Source organism: Artemia sp. Qi Xiang Cuo, chromosome 9 (assembly GCF_049724085.1).
Source record: "Artemia sp. Qi Xiang Cuo chromosome 9, ASM4972408v1, whole genome shotgun sequence".
NCBI classification, from domain to species: domain Eukaryota; kingdom Metazoa; phylum Arthropoda; class Branchiopoda; order Anostraca; family Artemiidae; genus Artemia; species Artemia sp. Qi Xiang Cuo.
In genome coordinates, this window is record NC_142802.1 from 8,185,660 (window position 1) to 8,205,202 (window position 19,543).

General features: G+C 36.1%; 1 protein-coding gene across 2 annotated transcripts in view; it reads left to right on the plus strand.

Annotated features, from left to right (window-relative positions):
- AsnRS (asparagine--tRNA ligase) overlaps positions 1 to 19,543 on the plus strand; it is a 96,794-nt gene that overhangs the window by 46,655 nt on the left and 30,596 nt on the right. For both annotated transcript variants that reach the window (XM_089094264.1, XM_089094265.1), the window contains 2 exons: positions 1,056 to 1,305; positions 7,607 to 7,738. In XM_089094264.1, coding sequence (XP_088950390.1) covers positions 1,056 to 1,305; positions 7,607 to 7,738 — 382 coding nt within the window. The remainder of the gene's footprint in view (positions 1 to 1,055; positions 1,306 to 7,606; positions 7,739 to 19,543) is intronic.

Below are 19,543 nucleotides of genomic sequence, written 5' to 3' on the forward strand. Positions count from 1 at the left end.
GTAATACGCAGAACTTTGGTAAATTCAATTGATCCAAGGCACCCTTTCCGCATCGTACACAACCGTAGTGTATGGGTGTTTCGGCCTCATTTCCTAACTGAAAATTAATCATGAACACACATATGAAAACAGGATGTCTATTCATAACCTTTGGTAATCTAGTTAAAATAAAGATATGGTTGTTAATGTTTTTAATCTTGTTTTGATTTTTTAATCGTATCATATTTTTAATCGTGTTCGTCATTTCATCTTTTTGAACGTTTTCATGAGCTCATTTTTTAAATCGTGTTTTGCAACATTATTTGGGACACTTTCTGCATGAATTTAACCTTAATTTCAAAACACCAAAAAATCTTGAATATTTGTTTGTTAGATTATGATTATGCATATCTGTGTTGAATGGGTGAAAATATTTCAGGTACTCACATATCTAAATAGAATGTCTAATCATAACCTCTGATGATGATGTCCTTGACAAAATAGAAGATGTGGCTGTGAAGGTTTGCAAGCCTGTTTTTAACTTACCCCAATTTGAAAACACCAAAATGGTTTTGAATATTTGTTTGTTAATTTATGTTTATACATATCTGTGATGTACGGTATGCAGAGGCGGTTTTGGGAGAGGGATAGAGGGGGCACTTTCTCCGGGCGCAGGAATTTTAGGGGCGTAAAATTTTAAATAAACAATTTGACGGTTATAATCATTTTGGAATTTTTGATTTTTTTTTTCTATTAAAATAAAGTTGAGGGCGCAGTTCATAAATGAAAATAATTAATAAACGATTAATTAATTGATAAAATAAAAATAAATTGAAGTATGAGAAACTATTTACTAATAATTAAATTAACATAATGAATAATTATTAAATAACTTAAATTATAAATTGAAGATAATTTGGTTAATAAACGAAACTTTTGTTAGAATTCGGCCTGAAAATTTTATGAGAGACAGGAGAGGGGCTGGTTAATTAAAGTTTTGCCCCGGGCGCAAGAGAGGGCAGAACTACCATTGGCGGTATCTGGTTCAGCCCCATTTTCGTTTCAAATTTTTTCAGGTACACCCATGTAGAAGCTGAATGTCCATTCATCACTTTTGACGATCTCCTTAACAAAATTGAAGATTTAGTTGTTAATGTTTGTGAACGTGTTTTCAATCATCCTTTGGGACAGTTAGTGATTGAACTTAACCCCGATTTCAAAATACCGAAAAGACCTTTCAGAAGAATGAATTACACAGAGGCCATCCAGTATTTGAAAGACAACAATATTACCAAAAGTGATGGTACATTCTATGAATTTGGAGAGGTAATATTTCTTTTCATATATAAAAGATTTTGAGTGAGTATAAAGTAGAGCTAAAATCCTGACATTTTGGGAGGAGGGATAATTTGGGTATTAGCATGTTGAAACTACAGTTGTATTATAACTGCACGGATTTTGGGTGTGTATAAAATATAGCTATAATCTGAACATTTTGGGAAGCGGGTTAGTTTGGGTATCGGCATGTTGAAACTACAGCTGTACCATAACTGCACGGATTTGGGTGTGTACAAAATGTAGCTAGAACCATGAAATTTTGGGAAGTGGGATAATTTGGGTATTGGCATGTTGAAATTACAGTTGTACCATACCCGCACGGATTTTTTGTGTATATAAAGCATAGCTAACATCTTGACATTTGGGAGGCGGGATAATTTATGCATAGGAATGTTGAAACCGCAGTTGAATCACAACGGCACAGATTTTGGGTGAGTATAAAGTATAGCTAACATCTTGGCATTTGGGGAGGCGGGATAATTTGTTTAGACGCTGCACAGAAGTCTGAAAGACCTCCAAGATAATTTTATTTAGAGACTTCATGATTATTCTTGTACATAGAGAACATTATTTTGAATATGAAATTTATGAAAAATCCCTCTTTGCAGGCTTTTAGCGACCGCAGCCCACGCTCTGTTAGTATTAATCACTGCTATAGTAAGGTGATTAATATGACAATAAAAACACGCCTACTTTCAACTTAGAAGATATGCTCTAAGGTTATGCTAGGTTATCCTAAGGTTATGCTAGGCTAAGGTTATGCTCTAAAGTTAAGAAGATATGCTAGGTTATCTACAAACACCGGGCCTAAATATACCCTGCATCTAAAACACCTGATTTATTTTATTTTTGTAAAATCTATTTTGCACTGAAAGCATGTAAGGGGATTTGGGGGGGAGGGGGTTATGCCCTGCAAAACCTGTTGAAAGCCTTACATATATAGAAATGTATAATTCAGTCTGAAGAATGTATTTTTTTATGTTCCTTTTAAAATAATTTTAGATTGATTCTAGTGGACATCTTTCGTTCTCTGCTTTCTTATGTAGATACGTCCCTACTACCTTACGCCTGAAAAGTAGCGAATGCGTGGCCTCATTCTTTTCGCAGTGTAAAATTGTGTTTTAAAAGTTTTTTTTTCATACATGTATCCTCGGTCCCTGCCTGTCAGAGTGGCTGAGTGGAAGTGTCAGTTTCGACAAACGTATCATATAACCAGGGTTGCCACCCAGTGAAAAAGAAACCACTAGATTTTAGTGATTTTTAATTGATTTATTGATTTTCTTCAATAATCTAGTGATTTATGTTGCTAATTTAGTGATCGTTGTTTTTGCCAACATAAAAAATTTCTAGAAATAGTTATAAATCACTAGGGGTGGTAATATAACCCCTGTTCAATTAGCATAGTCAAATTCAGATTAGAAAAAGAATGTAAAAGTAAAGTTGATAGCTATTATTTTGGATTCTACAATGGAGAATAAACACGAACTTGTAAACTTTTTCTTGTCTTCTTATGCGAAAAATTGCAAAAATAGCGCAGAGTATATGCAAAAACATTGTTCGCATAGTTCAAAAGCAGCTACGCAAAACTTTTAGTGGAAATGAATGTTTCAAAACTCCCTTTTCTTGAAGAAACTGCAAATAGCAATTTTCTTGAATTTGTTTTTATGATGGTGAAATGACCATTTTTTTTTGGAAAAATTGAGTCCATAGTTAAATAGCAGCTACGTAAATTTTTTTAAAGGAATGTCAAATCGGGAAAGAATCCTGTCATTTCCTTGCGAAAGATCGTTAGCATAGTTAAAAAGTAACCTCGTAAAACTGCTAGAACATACGGATGTTTTGGAAAGCTCATTTAGTGCCATTGTCTTGAGGGAACATTAAGATTACAATTTTCTTTCAATGGCAAAATTACCTTTGCCTTGTAATTTTACTGCAATGGCAAAATATCTTTTTATGCAAAATAACTGCCATGTTTTCCAAAAAACTTGTGTAGTTAAAAAGCAGCTTCATGAAGACTGTTTAGAGAGATTACCGATATTTTTCAAAACTCATTTTAATGTTATTTTCTTGAGGAAACTTCAAAACTGAAATTTTCTTGCAGTTTCAAAATTGCTATTTTCTGCAAAAAAAAAAAAAATCATTTCCAAAATGATCTTGTGTATAGTTAGAAAGTAGCTTCGTAGAAATTTGTTTAATACCATTTTCTTGAAGAAACTGCAAAAGTGCCATTTTCCTGCAATGGCGAAATTGTCATTTGCTCCAAAATAACAGCTATTTTCTTGAAAAAAATTATTTGCGTAGTTAAAGAGTAGCTAAGTAAAACTTTTTAGAGGAATGGGGATGTTTTTAAAACTTGTTTTAATGTCATTTCTGGAGAAAGCTACAAATTGAAGTTCCAAAGAACTGATTCCAACTGACTTATTCCAAAGAACTACAAAATGGTTCTAAAGAACTGTTATTTTCTAGCCAAAAAAACAACAAATGCATAGTTAAAAAAGCAGACGCGCAAATTTCTTTTACGTATTTTTTTTGGAGGGGGGGGGGGGTCGTATACATAGTTCAAATGCAGCTATATAAAAACTTCGGGGAATGCTGATGTTTAAAGACTCATTCTAACACCATTTTCTTGAGGAAACTCCATAATTGTCAATTTTTTCTATTGCAAAATTGTCGTTTGTTTCAAAAGGACTGCCAATTTTTTGCAAAAATCATGTGCATAGCTTAAAAGTAGTTACGCAAAAATTGTTTTAAAGAAATACGGATATTTTGCAAAACTCGTTTTAATGCCATTTTCTTTGAAACAATAAAAGGAAGAAATGTAAAATGTTGAAGATAAATAAGTTTTGGTCAGATGCATATGGAACAATTTTAAAGATTTGGTGCAACACATGGTTTTCTAGATAAGAAAAAAAGAATTGAAATATTAACAGACAGCTAGCTTTCCGTAAGCCTATTTGAATTGACCCATGTTAAATGAAGTTTATTTTACAAAAAGAAACTTTGTTAACAATCCCTTTGTTAACAATCCCAAGTTTTCATGGTCGGTTTACTTACCAGACTGTTGACGAGTCTGATAATAAACTGATAATTTGTACTTAATCCTTAGTAGTGCTTTTCCTAGGAAGGATTAATGATTCGTATTAGGCGTAACAAAAATACAGTCCCCGAAGTTGGCGCTAACGCCACCAAGTAATTTTAATCCGATGTTTTAGCTTGAACTTGATTCGAATCAAGAAATAGTTGCATAATATAAAGAATATTGAAAATACCAAGGACAGTGAAAACTATATCTTATTGTTTTAATTGATTAAGTAGAAACCTATACAACCATGTATAGCCTGTCTCAGAAAAGAAGAAGAATATTCAATTTTAATGGAAAATATGTGGATGAATTTAATGGAAATGAGTGTGTAATTTTAATAGAAAAAAGGGGTCCGAAGCTTTTCAACGCCATCCTCGTCGCTATGCACCACCTGGATGCCTTCACATAAATAGGTAGCGTTATTAGCAAAGACGGTGAATGCAGGAAAATGTCAAGAGTAGAATATCCAAAGCACAGGGAGAAAAAAAGAGTAGAAATAAGTAGATAATTTCTAGAACTAAGATTGTTGTTTGATCTATAGTAGTTCTAACGAATATCTAAATTATCCTCAAACTGTTTCTGTGGAAGATATATAGCATATACTCGGCAATTTTTTGGGATACCCACACTTTGGAATCATACCTGACAACCTGTCATTGTCGTAATTTCTGGCATACTAATCTTATTTCTAAGAATTATCTACTTCTTTCAAGCTCTTTTCAACTGTGATTAAACTCTCTGTGCTTTGGATGTTCTACTCTTTACGTTTTTACTGCATCTCTCATCCTTTTTAATAACGCTGCTTACATATGTGAAGCTATCCAGGTGGTGGATAGTGGTGAGGGTGGTATTAAAGAGACTCCGGCCACTTTGCGCCTCTAATCGTTCCGTTTGAATATTTGGGTATGATTCTGCTTGAAAGAAGGTACAACATACCCATCTTTCTGCCTTTCCGACTTTTCTGCCAAAAAGATCGCAGGGATGGCGTCGGATAGACCCAGTTCTTGTCTCAACAAACAAGCTAAAGATCATTGCGTATTTTTAATTTAATAAGGTTCCAACATGTCTACCCCCACTACACAGTTGGTGGTAGGATGTGGGAGGGTTGGGGTAGTACAGGGAATGGAAGTTTACTTCATGTCCCCAATTTTACGGATGAAAATACTCGCGTGATTTCGCTTTAAATGAGGTGGAACGTGCTTCTATATCTGTCTATATAAAAAAAAGAAGCTTCCAATCCCATTGATTAAAATCCTTGTATGATGCGGGTTCAAACAAGGTGATGCATACCTACGTTTCTTATTAACGTATAGTGGGAGGGGTTTGCAGAGTCTTCGGGCCTAGCTTGATCCTCCAGTCATGCATATTGAAAGTTCTTGTACAATTTCGGAGGAAGCACAGTACAACAGGCCTACTATTTTGCTAAAAAAAAAAATAAGTGAATGGGGGGGGGGGCTCAGACCATTGGTCAGCTTGCGAAAAGGTATTTCTTATATCCAATAGATCAGGCAAGTATATACAAGGAGAGGGGTTGTATCTTGTGGTCCCTCTGACCACTTTCATAAATAAAAGATTATGTTTTATGAATTCTCCCATGTTTTCGTACAACTCACCGGCTTTCGGGGCTTTTAATAAATTTTCTTTTCTTTGTGTTTTAGGCTTTTCAAAATAGATTCCTATATACGTGTGTGTCCTTCATCTCTATTACATTTAGAATTCAATTAATGAGAATTCTCTAATGATATGTTACTAATCCGAATCCAAACTCAAATTAATCATTTTGCAAAGGAGGGTGATTGGGACGAGTGTAAATGTTTCCTTCACTGGCCCATATAAAAAAAAGTGATGGAAGTTTCTTTTCTTGTTTGAATAGGATGTTTCAAAAATTTGAATAATAAAGCAAACATCAAGCCATATTTTAAAGGGATTATCTCCCCAACCTCCATAACAATGGAGCTTTGGAAATTAGTTTTTACACCTTGTTCGTGCTGTTAAAACATACCTTGGAAGTTTGAAGCACACAACAATACTAAAAGTTGGTTAAAAGGGCTCAAATTTGACTTGCAGAACCTTCCTAATAAAGAATCACATACTAGACTCCGGTAAATAAAAACTAGTTTTTGCAATTGAGGTTTACACTCCGTTTGCAGTTTTTAGCCAGCCATTTTTCTGCTTTCATACAGTTTTGATATATCAACGGAAGACAATAATTTTGCTATCATTTAATAGCTGTGATTCAGTTCTGTTCATCTACCGAAATTCATTTCAAAATTTTGTTTAAATGGTTTTTTAGATTGAAAATAGGGTGAATATCAGATGAAAATTGTTGAAAAAAGGATTTCGTTGAAATTTTTGAAATAAGGATATTGAAAAAATTGGTGAAAGAGGTGTGAAATTTTAGCTTGAAAAATGGCTTTTTTAAATTATTTTCATTTAAGAAGATTGGAAAAATTGTGAAAATTCCCTGCTTTGTATTATATCTTTATTAAAGATTTGCAATAAAAATGTTTCTAATTTTTAAGGAAGTTCAAGTCGCAAAATCGCTTGTTTCAGACTGAACATATATTTTAATGATTTATTCAGCTTCTAATACCAAGAAACATCTTTTGTTGTTTATACCTTATTTTATTCGGCATTTTAGTGATAACACTTTTGTAAGTGTATAATGTTTTATGTTTATTTTGTATGTTGGTTGGCGAGTGTAATAATATTGATTTGAGTGTACATGTTATCGTGAATGTTCGAAATTGATGAATATCCGACATTCACCAGTGAATGTCCGAAAGACATTTTTTTTTCTCCTTGAATTTAGTCAGCGTTGCCAGTCAACTTGTTCAGTTTATTGCAAGGAATGATGATTACAGGTTAGGCTGTGTTAGTTTAAGTTACGTTAGGTTGAGTCAGTTTAGCTTTCTAACCCATTTCCGATATTCGTAATCTAATTTAACCTAACCCAACCTAACTTAGCATTAACTTTTACCATCAAAGCTTGCATAACACTGAAAAGGCAGAGAAAAAGGAATTCCGGAAATTTACCGGTAAATGTCGACATTAAACAGATTACGAACATTCAAAGTAACATATATATGACGTACCTACGCTTGCGTTTTCCCTTTTGGTTAAAAAAGAAGTTTATCTTAAAATAGAAAAACGTAAAAAAAAAAAAAAATGTTTTTCAATCTTGAAGAGTTTTTTTTTTTATAACAGGACATCCCTGAAGGTCCAGAACGAAAAATGACTGACGCAATAAACGAACCGATAATGCTGTGTCGGTTTCCAGCCGCTATCAAATCATTTTACATGCAGAAATGCTCGGATGATCCAGGTCTTACAGAGTCCGTGAGTACCTTTATTTCTTTATTTGTTGGGGAAAGTTTCCTCTGCTAAGGTGGTGGATAGCATATTATTCAGTTATAGTTGATGGAAAATGTCATCAGTTTTATTCTATTTTTTGTATTACGTATTTTCTAAAAGCTTCACAAAAATTTGCATTGTGTTTATGTGCAAAGGGGGTTTTATACGCCTCTCTGAAGTGACGGGGAGTCTGGTCCCCTCTGTTTATTCCTATTGCTGTGCCACCATCAAAACTAATGGCATTGCTATTTGCTAGCTACGGCAGTTTGGGCTCATTGTGCTTGATAAAGAATATGTGCTTAAGATTTTTTTTCGGGCGATGTGACATTTTAACGGGGAAGGGGGGGGGGCTGCTTTGAAGAACGTGCCCACAAACACGTATTATATTGAATACAAGAAATATAGGAGTCTGGTCCCCTCAAAAAAACTAATCGACGAATCCTCCCCTAATGCAAACCAAGCCCCATATTAATAAAAATATTAACTTCGTATGAAATGAATAAGAAACGAAAAAGAAGAAAATGAAGAAACAAAAGGCCGAAACAGCAACGAGGATGGTTTTTAGCCAGTGAACGATCAATACGAAATAAAATAGATATTTCTACAAGGTCCTTCGCTAAACCACCTTCGCTGCAAAAAGATATATAAAAAATGACCAACCTATCGAAGCACTGAAGAAATGAAGTATACATAACAACTTGAAAGACAAATTAGAAAACATAGTTTCCTTTTTCGTTTCTTATTCATGATGTATAGGCAGTGTGGCCTTCAGACTTATTTTGTATGTAATGGAACTTCGAAGACCTTATAATCATGGGAGAGAATGAAAATCTTCCTATAAAATGATTTTAGTAAGTGCCTGGTGCCAAACACAATTAAGTTCAATGCGACTCAAATAGATAGACAATGAATTAACACACGGAAAGTTTGACCATCCCTGACCGCACGGACACCGAAAGAGAGGTGATTATTTGGACCACCCCTGACCGCATGGACACAGATAGAGATTCGAGTATTTGTCACAAAACATATTTCAACTTGAATATAAGTTGTTGAAATGCGTCCATGTCACCGAGTTTAAATATGGAGCGAGTATGTAACGATAATCCTAGCTTGGGTTCAAAAAGGTCAACAGATGCTTCCCAGAAATAAGATAATGTGTCACCAAAGCAATTAAGTAAGGGTATTGCTGATTTGTATGAATTTTGAATTGTTTCAGTGGATGCTCAGGCCAGGAAAAGTTAATTTGGACAATGAAGATTACTACTACTAACAACTCATGGCATCACGAAGACACCTGACGCAGACACTGCTGCTCACGCTCCTCCATCCCAGTCTATTCGAAATCTCACTGTTTACCTCTCCAATGAAGTTCCAATTTCCTATAAATCATTTCCTCTAACCTTGTCGTCCCAATCGACAGCAAAATAATATGTCGATTACTATGTCATGTTCGTTTTGTTGTTTAAAAGTTTCAAGGTTAAAATATCCCTAATTGAAATTACCGTTTAGATATTGAAGCAAATAAACGTCCCAAAACACCAGATGAAAGAAAAGCCTGGTCAATTGCACCTTTTGCTTATGATGAGCGTAACGTAAAGGGCAGATTTTGTAGTTACAACCCGCCTTGGTTGAATTTAATTACAATTAATATCAGTTAATTATAATTGGCTTCTGAAACACGCCCCTATTTTACTCTTTATCCTCTAGAAACAGCTAAGCAAATTGGTAATTATTGAAGAGGAGAAGCCTTTGTTCTCAAAATGCCCTTTTTTTCCGTTTCCTCTAATGCCCAAGCTTCAGTCATCCGGAATCTCTTGGCCTATGTCATTTTGGTCTTTCCTTTGCTTAGAAGGCCATGCTATACGTTCAAGTTATTCTCTAAGCTAATTTTGTGTAAAATATGGAACCAATATAAAAATAGTCGAACAATGATAGTTGACTGCGTTGTAGTGGGTTTAAGAATAAGTTATGCTTCAGTGGTTTCACTGAAGTTCAGCTTGAATAATAAAGTTTTCTCACATTTTTGTTCAGCAGTTGCTTTACCAGTTATTTTTTATGTTTCCCCAATGTGGAATATCAAGTTTCTGAAGTTTCTCTTCCGACTCCCTCTTTACACCAGGAATATTTACCTGGAGAATAAGTATAAATTATGCAATATTTTAATTCAGCTGCCCGAGCTCAAAGATCATGCCCGTGTAAAACCTTTTAGCGATCTTTCTGATTGTGTATATACAGTGCCGTTTGCTGATTGTTAGATTTTTTTGTGTTTTGTATATATGACTATATGAAGTTTTTTTTGTTAGTTTATTTTTTCTTTTGTGCATTTACTCCGCTTATTCTTCTTTTGTTGTATGGTGGATTAAATTCATTCGTTCATATTACCCTTGTCGAGTGGATCACACGCTGGGCCTGCAAACCTATGTCCTTCGTGGTAGGGATTCGAGTCCCGGTGTCGCCGATACTTCGGCTTGAGGTGAGGTCGGTGGTATTACTCTGCAAGCTAAACCGTCGTATGAGGCAGGAAATGCCAAATTCTGCTGCAAGTACAAGTTAATCTGTCACCCTGACTCTGGCCATCTTGACTCTGTTGGCCTCCGTTATTCCGGCCGTTTTTTCCGTGTCTTCTACTGCCCTAAATTTGACCATCCGGACCCGTTGGCCTGAATCCACTGGCTGTAATCTCGACCCCTTTCTACTGCTCTCATGTGGTCTTCCCTTCTTTGTCACCAAATTGTATTATGGCTCTTATCCTGCTCTCTCTAACACTTCTATTCTATTTCTTCTTCTTTTTTTAGCAGTTGATCTTTTAGTGCATATCCACCATTTTAGCAATTTAAATCTATGATCTTACTTGTAAAATATTTAATATAATTACTCATGATCTGAACATATGTTGCTGTTGATTTTTTTTGTTCTCGGCTTTGTCTCAAACCAAAGTTTTACAGAAAAAAGGAAGCAAAACGTTGCAAAATATGCAATTCCCTTCTCCAGCGAAAAATTCACTTGATCACGTCACTTATACCTCCTCTGACTGGTTCAATTTTATCCTCAAGGTTTCAAGCAGTTTAGTGTAACATAAAAGAAAAGCGGCTTGTATGATGCAGGCTAATAAGGAGGCATATTTCATATCTCGAGGGCCTCCAGCCTTTAACACCGCCCTCGTCAACATAATCGATGAGGTACTTAGAAATTGCTTGGTGTTTTCGGATGGACACATCACTCATATCCTAAATTAGTAAACCGGTTTGTAAGATACTTTCAGCGTGAATGCTAAACCTTACTGATTTCGATTTGTTTTACAACATGATTTACGTTTTTGACACCACTCTTTGGCTTTAAACCCTGAAACAGGACTCCAGTCCTGTTCTATAATTGTCTGACTTCTCATAAATAGCTAAAGCTTTTTTTCGCCATATGAAAACTTCCAAAACGCCTCCAATGTAATAGAATGTAGTGAACTTCATTCCTCGCCCTTCTCCTTCAGTGGTCACTTCTTATACCCGCTTCATTTCAAAGTTCACCCTGATCCTGAATGATCAGTTACCCATTCTACTTATATATTGTGATTTTTTTTGCCTTTTTCCATCATTACCTTTACTGGTCTCGATGTCTTTGAGGGCATACTACCTTGAAAAGATTTTCTCAAGAGTTTTGCTAATGCTCCATTTACAATAATATTTTGTAAATGGGCTTTAATAGACAGTTAGTTCAAATGGCTTAGTAAATAAAGCACTGGCAACCTTTATCGATCTTCTCTTATCTGCAAAACAGGGTTTTTATCTTCTTGTTCATGGATTCATGTTTTCTTGTAATCATATCATGGCAGTGATGGTGGTGGCAACTACTATCATGGCAGTAATGGTGGCAGCGTCGTAAAGAAAACCATTAATAGCCGAAATTTTGAAACCAGACTTTTGAAGGAGCTCTTTGGTGACGAGACCGTATCCAGGGGGGAAGGGTAAGGGGGTTTGAACCCTTGAAATTTTCGTCTGACTCGTGAAAACGTAGCAAAAATGCATAAAAAGAAAGTTATTTTGTTTGTAAAAAAGTTTTATCCGCTTTTATTTTTCCCTAGGGGTGACCGTTTAGAATTAGTGGCTGAAGGATATCGGCTGATTCGAATTGAAATTACCCAGTGCACTCTTTAAGTAAGGAAATAGATCAAGTCATAGAAAAATGCCAATTTTACAATTTTTGCCGCAAAACATCAGTTTCAGCGGAAATAGGGCCAAAAATCCAAAATGCTGATTTGGAGATATTCTAGGAATAACCAAGTAAAACTTAGAGATAGCCAATCTATTTGTTGGCTCTGGAACTATTGACTAGAAGTTAGCAGTTCCCCATCTTAGAAAGCGAGTAAAACAGCGATTTTAGCATTGGTACCACGACTTTTGTGCCTCTAATGGATTCAAAAGAGTTCTGTTGGTGGCACTATTCAGAGTTAGCCGATAATCAAAGAGGATATCGGTCGGCCCTGAACCAAAGGGTCAGGGTAAGAGACGAAAAATTAAAGGTCTTGCACCAATTTTCAAGGTTTAATAGCCGAAGTGAGCCAGTGGCACCAATTCTGGCGCCGTCAAAAATCCTTGAATTGGTCATCAGTTGTTCACAAGGGGCATTTCAAGTATTAAGGGACATCAATTATGTAATCTGTCTGATTAGAGTAAATTAAATGAAATATATTCCATCCTTGATAATGAGCACATGACAGCGGCACGAATTTTGTCCCCGTCAAAAATCCTTGAATCCGTTATCAGTTGTCTACAAGGGGCATTTCAAGTATTAAGGGACATCAATTATGTAATTTATCTGTTTAAAGTTAGTTAAAGAAACATATGCCATCCTTGATAATGAGCAGTGGCACGAATCTTGTCGCCGTAAAAAATCCTTGAATCCGTCATCAGTTGTCTACAAGGGGCCCTTCAAGCATTAAGGGACAGTAGTTATGTAAGTTATCTGATTAAAGAAATTAAATGAAGCCTACGCCATCCATGATAATGAGCGCGTCCAGAAATGTGCCTAATTTCATTGGTTTATATCTGGCATATTTCTGTAAGCCAATCACGTTATCACTTATTCTGGAGAGACAAATAACCCCGTCTTTAAGTTGGTTTCTAAAATCTGTGTGAAGTTTTAAGCCAGTAAAAGAACAAAAAGTTTTTGAGTCATTTTTTTTTTTTTTTGTACAATTAGTACCTCTATTCTTTTATGCTTTATCTGTGCTGAGTCAACAGAAAAGCCTGGCAATTTTTTCTTTTTGGGAAATAAATAAAAATACAGTCTTTGTAGGAAATGAAAAAGTTATACTAAACCTTGTTTAATTGAGACATAACGATTAAATGACGGAACAGACATGGATTTGTTACTAGGTAATTTCGAAGACCACACTGCTTTTCCATGATGATAGTTAACAGTTTGAATAAGGATAAATCCTTTTATTAGACAGTAAAAAAAATATACTGGATATTTCGATCACATATACAGTGATCGTCATCAGCAGACATATCATCTGTATGTGTGATCGAAATATCCAGTATATGTTTTATTGTGTTTTTTTTTACTGTTTAATAAAAGGCTTTATCCCTATTCGAACTGTTATTTATCGTTTTGTTCCTGCGGTTTCAATAGTGGACACAATGAGTGGCTAACAATAAGATTGGTGCTCCACAGAAAAGGTAATCTTGGCAAATTACTTCAAGTTGTGTAAAATATGGGCAATCAACGAAGAAAATTCGCTTGGCCAAGCCATCAAGTAGCAAATTAGTGAGATTGCATAAGCTCAAATCTATGTAGTAAGTCAAGTTCAAGTTCGTGTATTAGCAATATATGTACAACAGCAAAAGACACGAAAAAAGACACAAACACATACTACTGAACTATCGAGTAGGCTCCATAGTTCACTGTAAACTGGGAAAGAAAAATAAAAGTGAATCAAACAATAAGAAAGCAAAAGAGATACCTGATACCATTTATCACCATTAGTTAACTCAAATCAGCCAATTGAAAACTCCACAGACCCGGCAATAAAACACAAATAAGAGAAAGAAAGGTGACATCACCCTCTCATAACCATTTCAAAAATAGAAATATATATTACCACGCTTTTATATCCAACTCAAAAATAAAAGTAGAACTACTTTCAAAAAATCAATCTGCATATATAAAAAGAAAGAAGAAATATTCATGTTAAATATACAACCAAGCTATATGAAAGAATGATACTAATAAGAAATATAACTACCAATCACCATAGGCTATATAGATTTAACTTAACCTCTAAAATTTGAATCAGCAGGCGTTTGATGGTGCCAGAAGAATGACAGCCATACCTTAGCTGGCAGTATATCCCATACACTTGAAGATACCACCAGAGAGTTGAAACCTGACCGAATGCTTGTCATAGTAGGGATTCTTAAGCCTCTGGCACATCGATGGGTCGGTGTGTTTGCGCTGAGATCGAGTTTCACTTCCGTTGTGTAGAAGTCTTTCAGTTTTGTGCTGAAAGCTATCGTACTGGATACTTTGTACATACCGTATTTCTTTTTCTGTTTAAATCGTATCTGTTTAAATTGTATTTTTGGTAAATCGTATATGCTTTCATTCCGTCAACAATATGATTTTTATTTAAATTCATTTCAGCTTACAAGGGTAAATTTTCAATTTAACTAGGAATTCAATTGTTCAGGTAGTTGAATAAACAGATGACATACTTCGGCTGGCTGGTGAACAAAATGGAAGCACGTATTTGATTTTTCGAGAGACTAGTAAAAAACAATGAGCTGAAAAAAAACTGGAAATTGAAGAATACATAAGTTTTTGATTTGATCTTATCAGTCATACTTTTGCCGAATTCCTTATCAATAGCGTGGCTTTTATTTTGGTAATCAGGGTTTTTAAGGTAGAGTCTCTATCACGCTTGCACTACGTTTGCCAATCTTTCCTACAAACCTCAGCTGTCAAACAAGCACATTTAGAAACAATAGGGAAAATTTTCTCAAGACAGTGGAATTCAATTCAGTGAATATTTCGGTCCTATGTCCAAGGGCCGTCTTAGCACAACACCAATAAAAATATATGTAAATAAAACTCACATTAAAATGCGAACTTAAAAACTAAAAACGCTTTTAAAAAATATTCGCTGAATTGAATTCCACTGTCTTGAGAAAATTTGCCCTGTTGTTTCTAAGTGTGTTTGTTTGTTATGGAAAGGCAGTATGGTCTTCGTTGCTATTAACCTCCGCTATAAATAATAATTCAAGTAACACAACTTTAATTTCAACAAGCTAACACAACGCAAAAACAGAGCTTAGCTCGATTCTTGTATAGCGCTATATTTTGCTGCTTAGGTTATGCGTTGCACCGCAAGGGTGAGCCAGAGGTTGTGTACTCAGGGCTGCCATAAAGTCCCTAAAATCTACTGAAGGTCCCTATTGGTCCCTCAAATTGATAAAGGTCCCTAAGGTCAATTGAGATTCTTGGAACATGTTTTGGTTGTCTAAGAAAGACTAAAATTGTTGTTACATAGGCTTCAACGATGCTGTCTGGACAGAGTAGACAGACTTGTAACAAAAATGAGTGACCCCTTTTACGTCCGGAGTGAATAGGCTTGGAGGCGGTAGGGTTTAATGGGCTTTGTTAATTTCATAGAAAACTCTTTTCCGGGTCACTATGTTACACAGAGAGGGGGAAAAAAATAATAAGAGAATGGCTCTAAGTACAAAATACGAAGGAGACGGTTTTAAAAACCAGGTTTTTTCGGTTTTGATCTTACATACATTTCTAGCACTATTAGAATACTTCCTAGCGCCCTTTTTAATTTGAAGGTTTAGGGTTTGAAGTTTTTTTAAGGGTTAGGGTCTGAAGTTTCAGTTTGAATAAAAATAGGAAAGTGCAAATTCAAGGAGCCTTGGTTGGAAGGGAAAGATGCGACGGGACACCAAATGAAAGAGTGACGTAGAGCCGTTCCGGGAGGTCTCTTCTCTTTCTACTCTTCTATCTGCAATACATCGCTTGTCTGTCATTAGGGCTCCTATGCTTTACTACAGGACGCCAGAACTGCTTAACATAAGAAGAATGTTACCCTAAAGCTAACGCCGAATCAGCTTCGTCTCTTGACAGCATCCTCCATGGAGAGCGGTAAACCGGCAAAACTGTCCATGCACCTAGGTGCTTGGGTAGTGCGGAATGAAAAAGCAGTTGCAGAAATTACATTGGCTCTGAAGATGATTGAGTCAAGCTACTCAGGAAAATCCGCAGACGGAATAACAGATGTATTTGGAAAAATATTCAGATATACAGTGCGAGCTAAGTTCGCTTATTTTTTAACCGAAGCTCTTGGACCCCATTTCTGGAAGGATCCTTGATGAAGTTCGCAACAGCTATTATGTTGTCGAGTTCGACGAAATTAAAAAATCAGAAAGTAAGAAAGAGCTTCAAGTGAGGTTCCGATTCTTGTCCGAGAAGGTGAAACCAGTGGTAGAAAGACATCTGAAAACCGCGTTTATTGGACATGTCACATCTGAGGAATTCGTCAGAAATAGTCGGAACAATCTATGAGAATGGTTAATCTATCTCTAAACTACTAGCGTTAAGTCGTGACGATCCGAACGTGAACATAAAACTTTTCCGACTGATTGACAGTGAAAACGTGAATTTACAGGTAGCGAAAGTCTGCAGTGACTGGCCGGCTAGACAAGAAGACTGCAGGAAGATTCAAAAGAAAACTGGCGTTCCTAAGACTCTCTTTTTGAAACAAGTACCCACCAGATAGTAAACAATAGGACCTACCGCTTCAAGATTAAGGGAACAGATGCCAGCTCTGTTTGAGTACTTCTTTTTCTATATTCCCTAGAAAAACCCTAGTCTTATGAAATTAAATACGTAAAAAGAGATCATCTGGCTGATCAAATAACCGACTGAAAGCAGAGTGTCATTTCGTTGTTGATAGTTTGAATCTCTTCAAAACGTTAACTAACTCTCGGTCTTGACATTGTCTGGACGAGTTTTAAAATCCGAAACGACCGAAGAACTTAGGGATGAGCTAACACTTCTGCCCTTCAAAGATGAAAAGAACGTTGTGCCACCGCTACAGTTGTGAGTGACGAGATTCTTGACTCTCTAGAGTCAGTAGACGAGCTTCCAAAACGCTCGTTTTTGCAGCACGTTTAAAAGCATTATTTTGCGGCCGCAAGATATATTCTTAAGCAAATACTCCGCGGGGAATTTTGCAGTTGTTGAAAGCGTTAACTTTTCTGCATCACGATGAAGTTTCAAAGCTAGTTTCTGCTATGTTACACTTTTCCCCAAAAATATTTTGCTATTCCCCCCGACCAAAAAAAAAATGATTGCGTGCCTGCTTGGACGTATATTAGGGGATCCTTGTCCTCTTTCCTTACCGTGTGCAGAGATAGTTTTTTTTTCTTTAAAGATAGCTAAAGAGATAGGTTTTCTTTCTTCTTTTTTTTGCAATGGTTTTGGAAGCGGTTCAAGCCAACTTTCTTCCCTGTTTAGTTTGCAATTACACTCGTAAGCCATTGGGTAAAAAGGAACCTCATGTACGAAAAATTGCAAACCAATCGAACCTAATTGAATTGAAACTAATCGAACCTGTAACAGCCCTGATATAGAGGAGTAAATAAAGAAACGAGAAAATAGGCACTGAAGAAATTTCCTCCTTTTTTTGTTTTTAATCCTTAAAATTGTTCAACTTGAGAGATTCTGGCTCGTGTATGTTGCTATTTATAGCATTTAAATGGACACCAAATGTAAAAAAAAATGTTGCCAGAAAGTTATTGATCGTGACGCGAAAGGGTGTGCTAATTGACGAGTTTAGGCTACTCCAATTATCTGGAGCCGGGAAGGATAGACGACAAGTGGAATAATGTGATCCAGGGAGGATAATATCCAAATTTGCCTGAAGTCGTAATGCTTTGACCATTTCACATGCGTCTGCTAGCATTGAGTGGGGTTTCTGCATCTCTGGGTGAGTTCTCAGTGAAGAAAGAGCTTCAATGAATGAAAGAACTTTGAATGGAAAAGTGTTTGTGATAGATGGGTTGGGTAGATTTGGACGACGTGTGCAAAATGTTGCTATCACCGAACACATGATAAAACTTTCCAAATCCGCTAGAAAGAGCTATGATTTGTACCTACAGCAGGAGAAAGCCTTGAAAGAAAAACCTGGAGAAAGAGAGGCTGGCTTTTTGAGGCAAAAGAATGGCTGAGAGAGCAGCAGCTCACTGAAACCTCTTTGAAAAGACAGACAATAGAGACTAAAAAATCTATCTAAAAAAAAAAGGAAGAGACGTTTGGGAAAGAAGGAAAGACGGAACAGGCCGCAAACGAGCTTCTGAACAAAGCTTATAACCGGCTAAATGGCATTGAAAAGAAGGACATGGTCGAGATGCAGCTAGTGCAGGCCATGATAGATGGTCGATACGTGCCGAACAAAAAAAAGGTAGCCACTACTCCTGAAACCCCCAGCAGCAGTTAAAGTCAAAGAAACAGTTGCTGATCCCATTTCTGTTCTAGCGGAAGGCAGTGCAAAAAAAAAATAAAATGAATAAGTTGTGTGTTATATTTACCATGTCCTTATCTATTTCATCATATTTTTGTATCTGATTTTTTTTATTTGAAAGTAAAGCGTTCAGAAAAAAAAAAAAAAAAAAAAGGTCTTCCCATGACATGATGATTCTCAGGGGGTTTGTTTAAGTCAGCGTAGAAGTCAACCTTTAAGGTTTTTGACGCTTGAATAGCAAATTGGAAGCTGAAGAAAAAGGTCCTAAGTTCATTCACGAAGTTTTATTTGTCGTTGAAAACGAAAGACGGGATAAAGACTGGTAAGTAGAGAAAGCGAAAGAGATAAATGTACTACTAGAAACTATGCTTTACGACGATGATTTTGATCATAGATAACAATTGGTGATTCCGATGTTTTCACGCCCAAAGGATGGTTCTGAAAAGAGTCAAATCCGATAGCACGATTTTACGTTAATCGACAGAGAGATCGATAGAGTACGATAGAGAGTACATTAGATTCACTTCTGTTTTGGACACAAGCGAAAAATTGTCAATTTTCCAACACTCAGTCCACATCTCGTAGCGTCACTTGTTCTACCACGTGCACAGTTCCTCCACTCAGTGCCTCTTTGTTTTACACATAGCACACTTCGCGCCAAGTAGTGACGCGTCCGGGTGTACCTGATTTTTTAATGTCAGCAAACCGTCAGATTAAGGTTGAAAACTTCGTTTTTTTGGTCAGCAAAAATGTATTTAGAGGATTAACAGTTTTCCTTTTAGGCGCTCGCAACAAGTGTGCTATTTGGTATTCTGCTTTTGATAGGTATTCAAAGAAGTTTTTGGTATTTATGATGTTTTTTTTTTGTACTCCGGCACTTGATCTTCAATGGCTTAAACTAAGGGAATATGGTCAGTAATAAGAGTCCTAGTTTTACGAGCGGCCCAAATCATCGAAGGCATAGACACCGAATTTTTTCGATCGTTATTTGCCGTGTCGGTTGTGAACTGACGGACCACACAAACCTCAAACGAAGTTCCAAAAAAACTCAAATTTCGACTATGTTTTTTTAACTATGATGCTTCACCGGCTCATTGATAGATAATTTCATATTGTTGGTGCAACTAAGGGACTCGAAAAGTCTCCTATATATTTACCAAATTATTGATTGTCCTTCTGGCAGCAGCAAAGAATGAAAGAATGGTAAGATCAGGAAGGTAAAATTGTTCTAAATGTGCAAGGAAGAGAGGATGCTTCGATCAACTACAGAG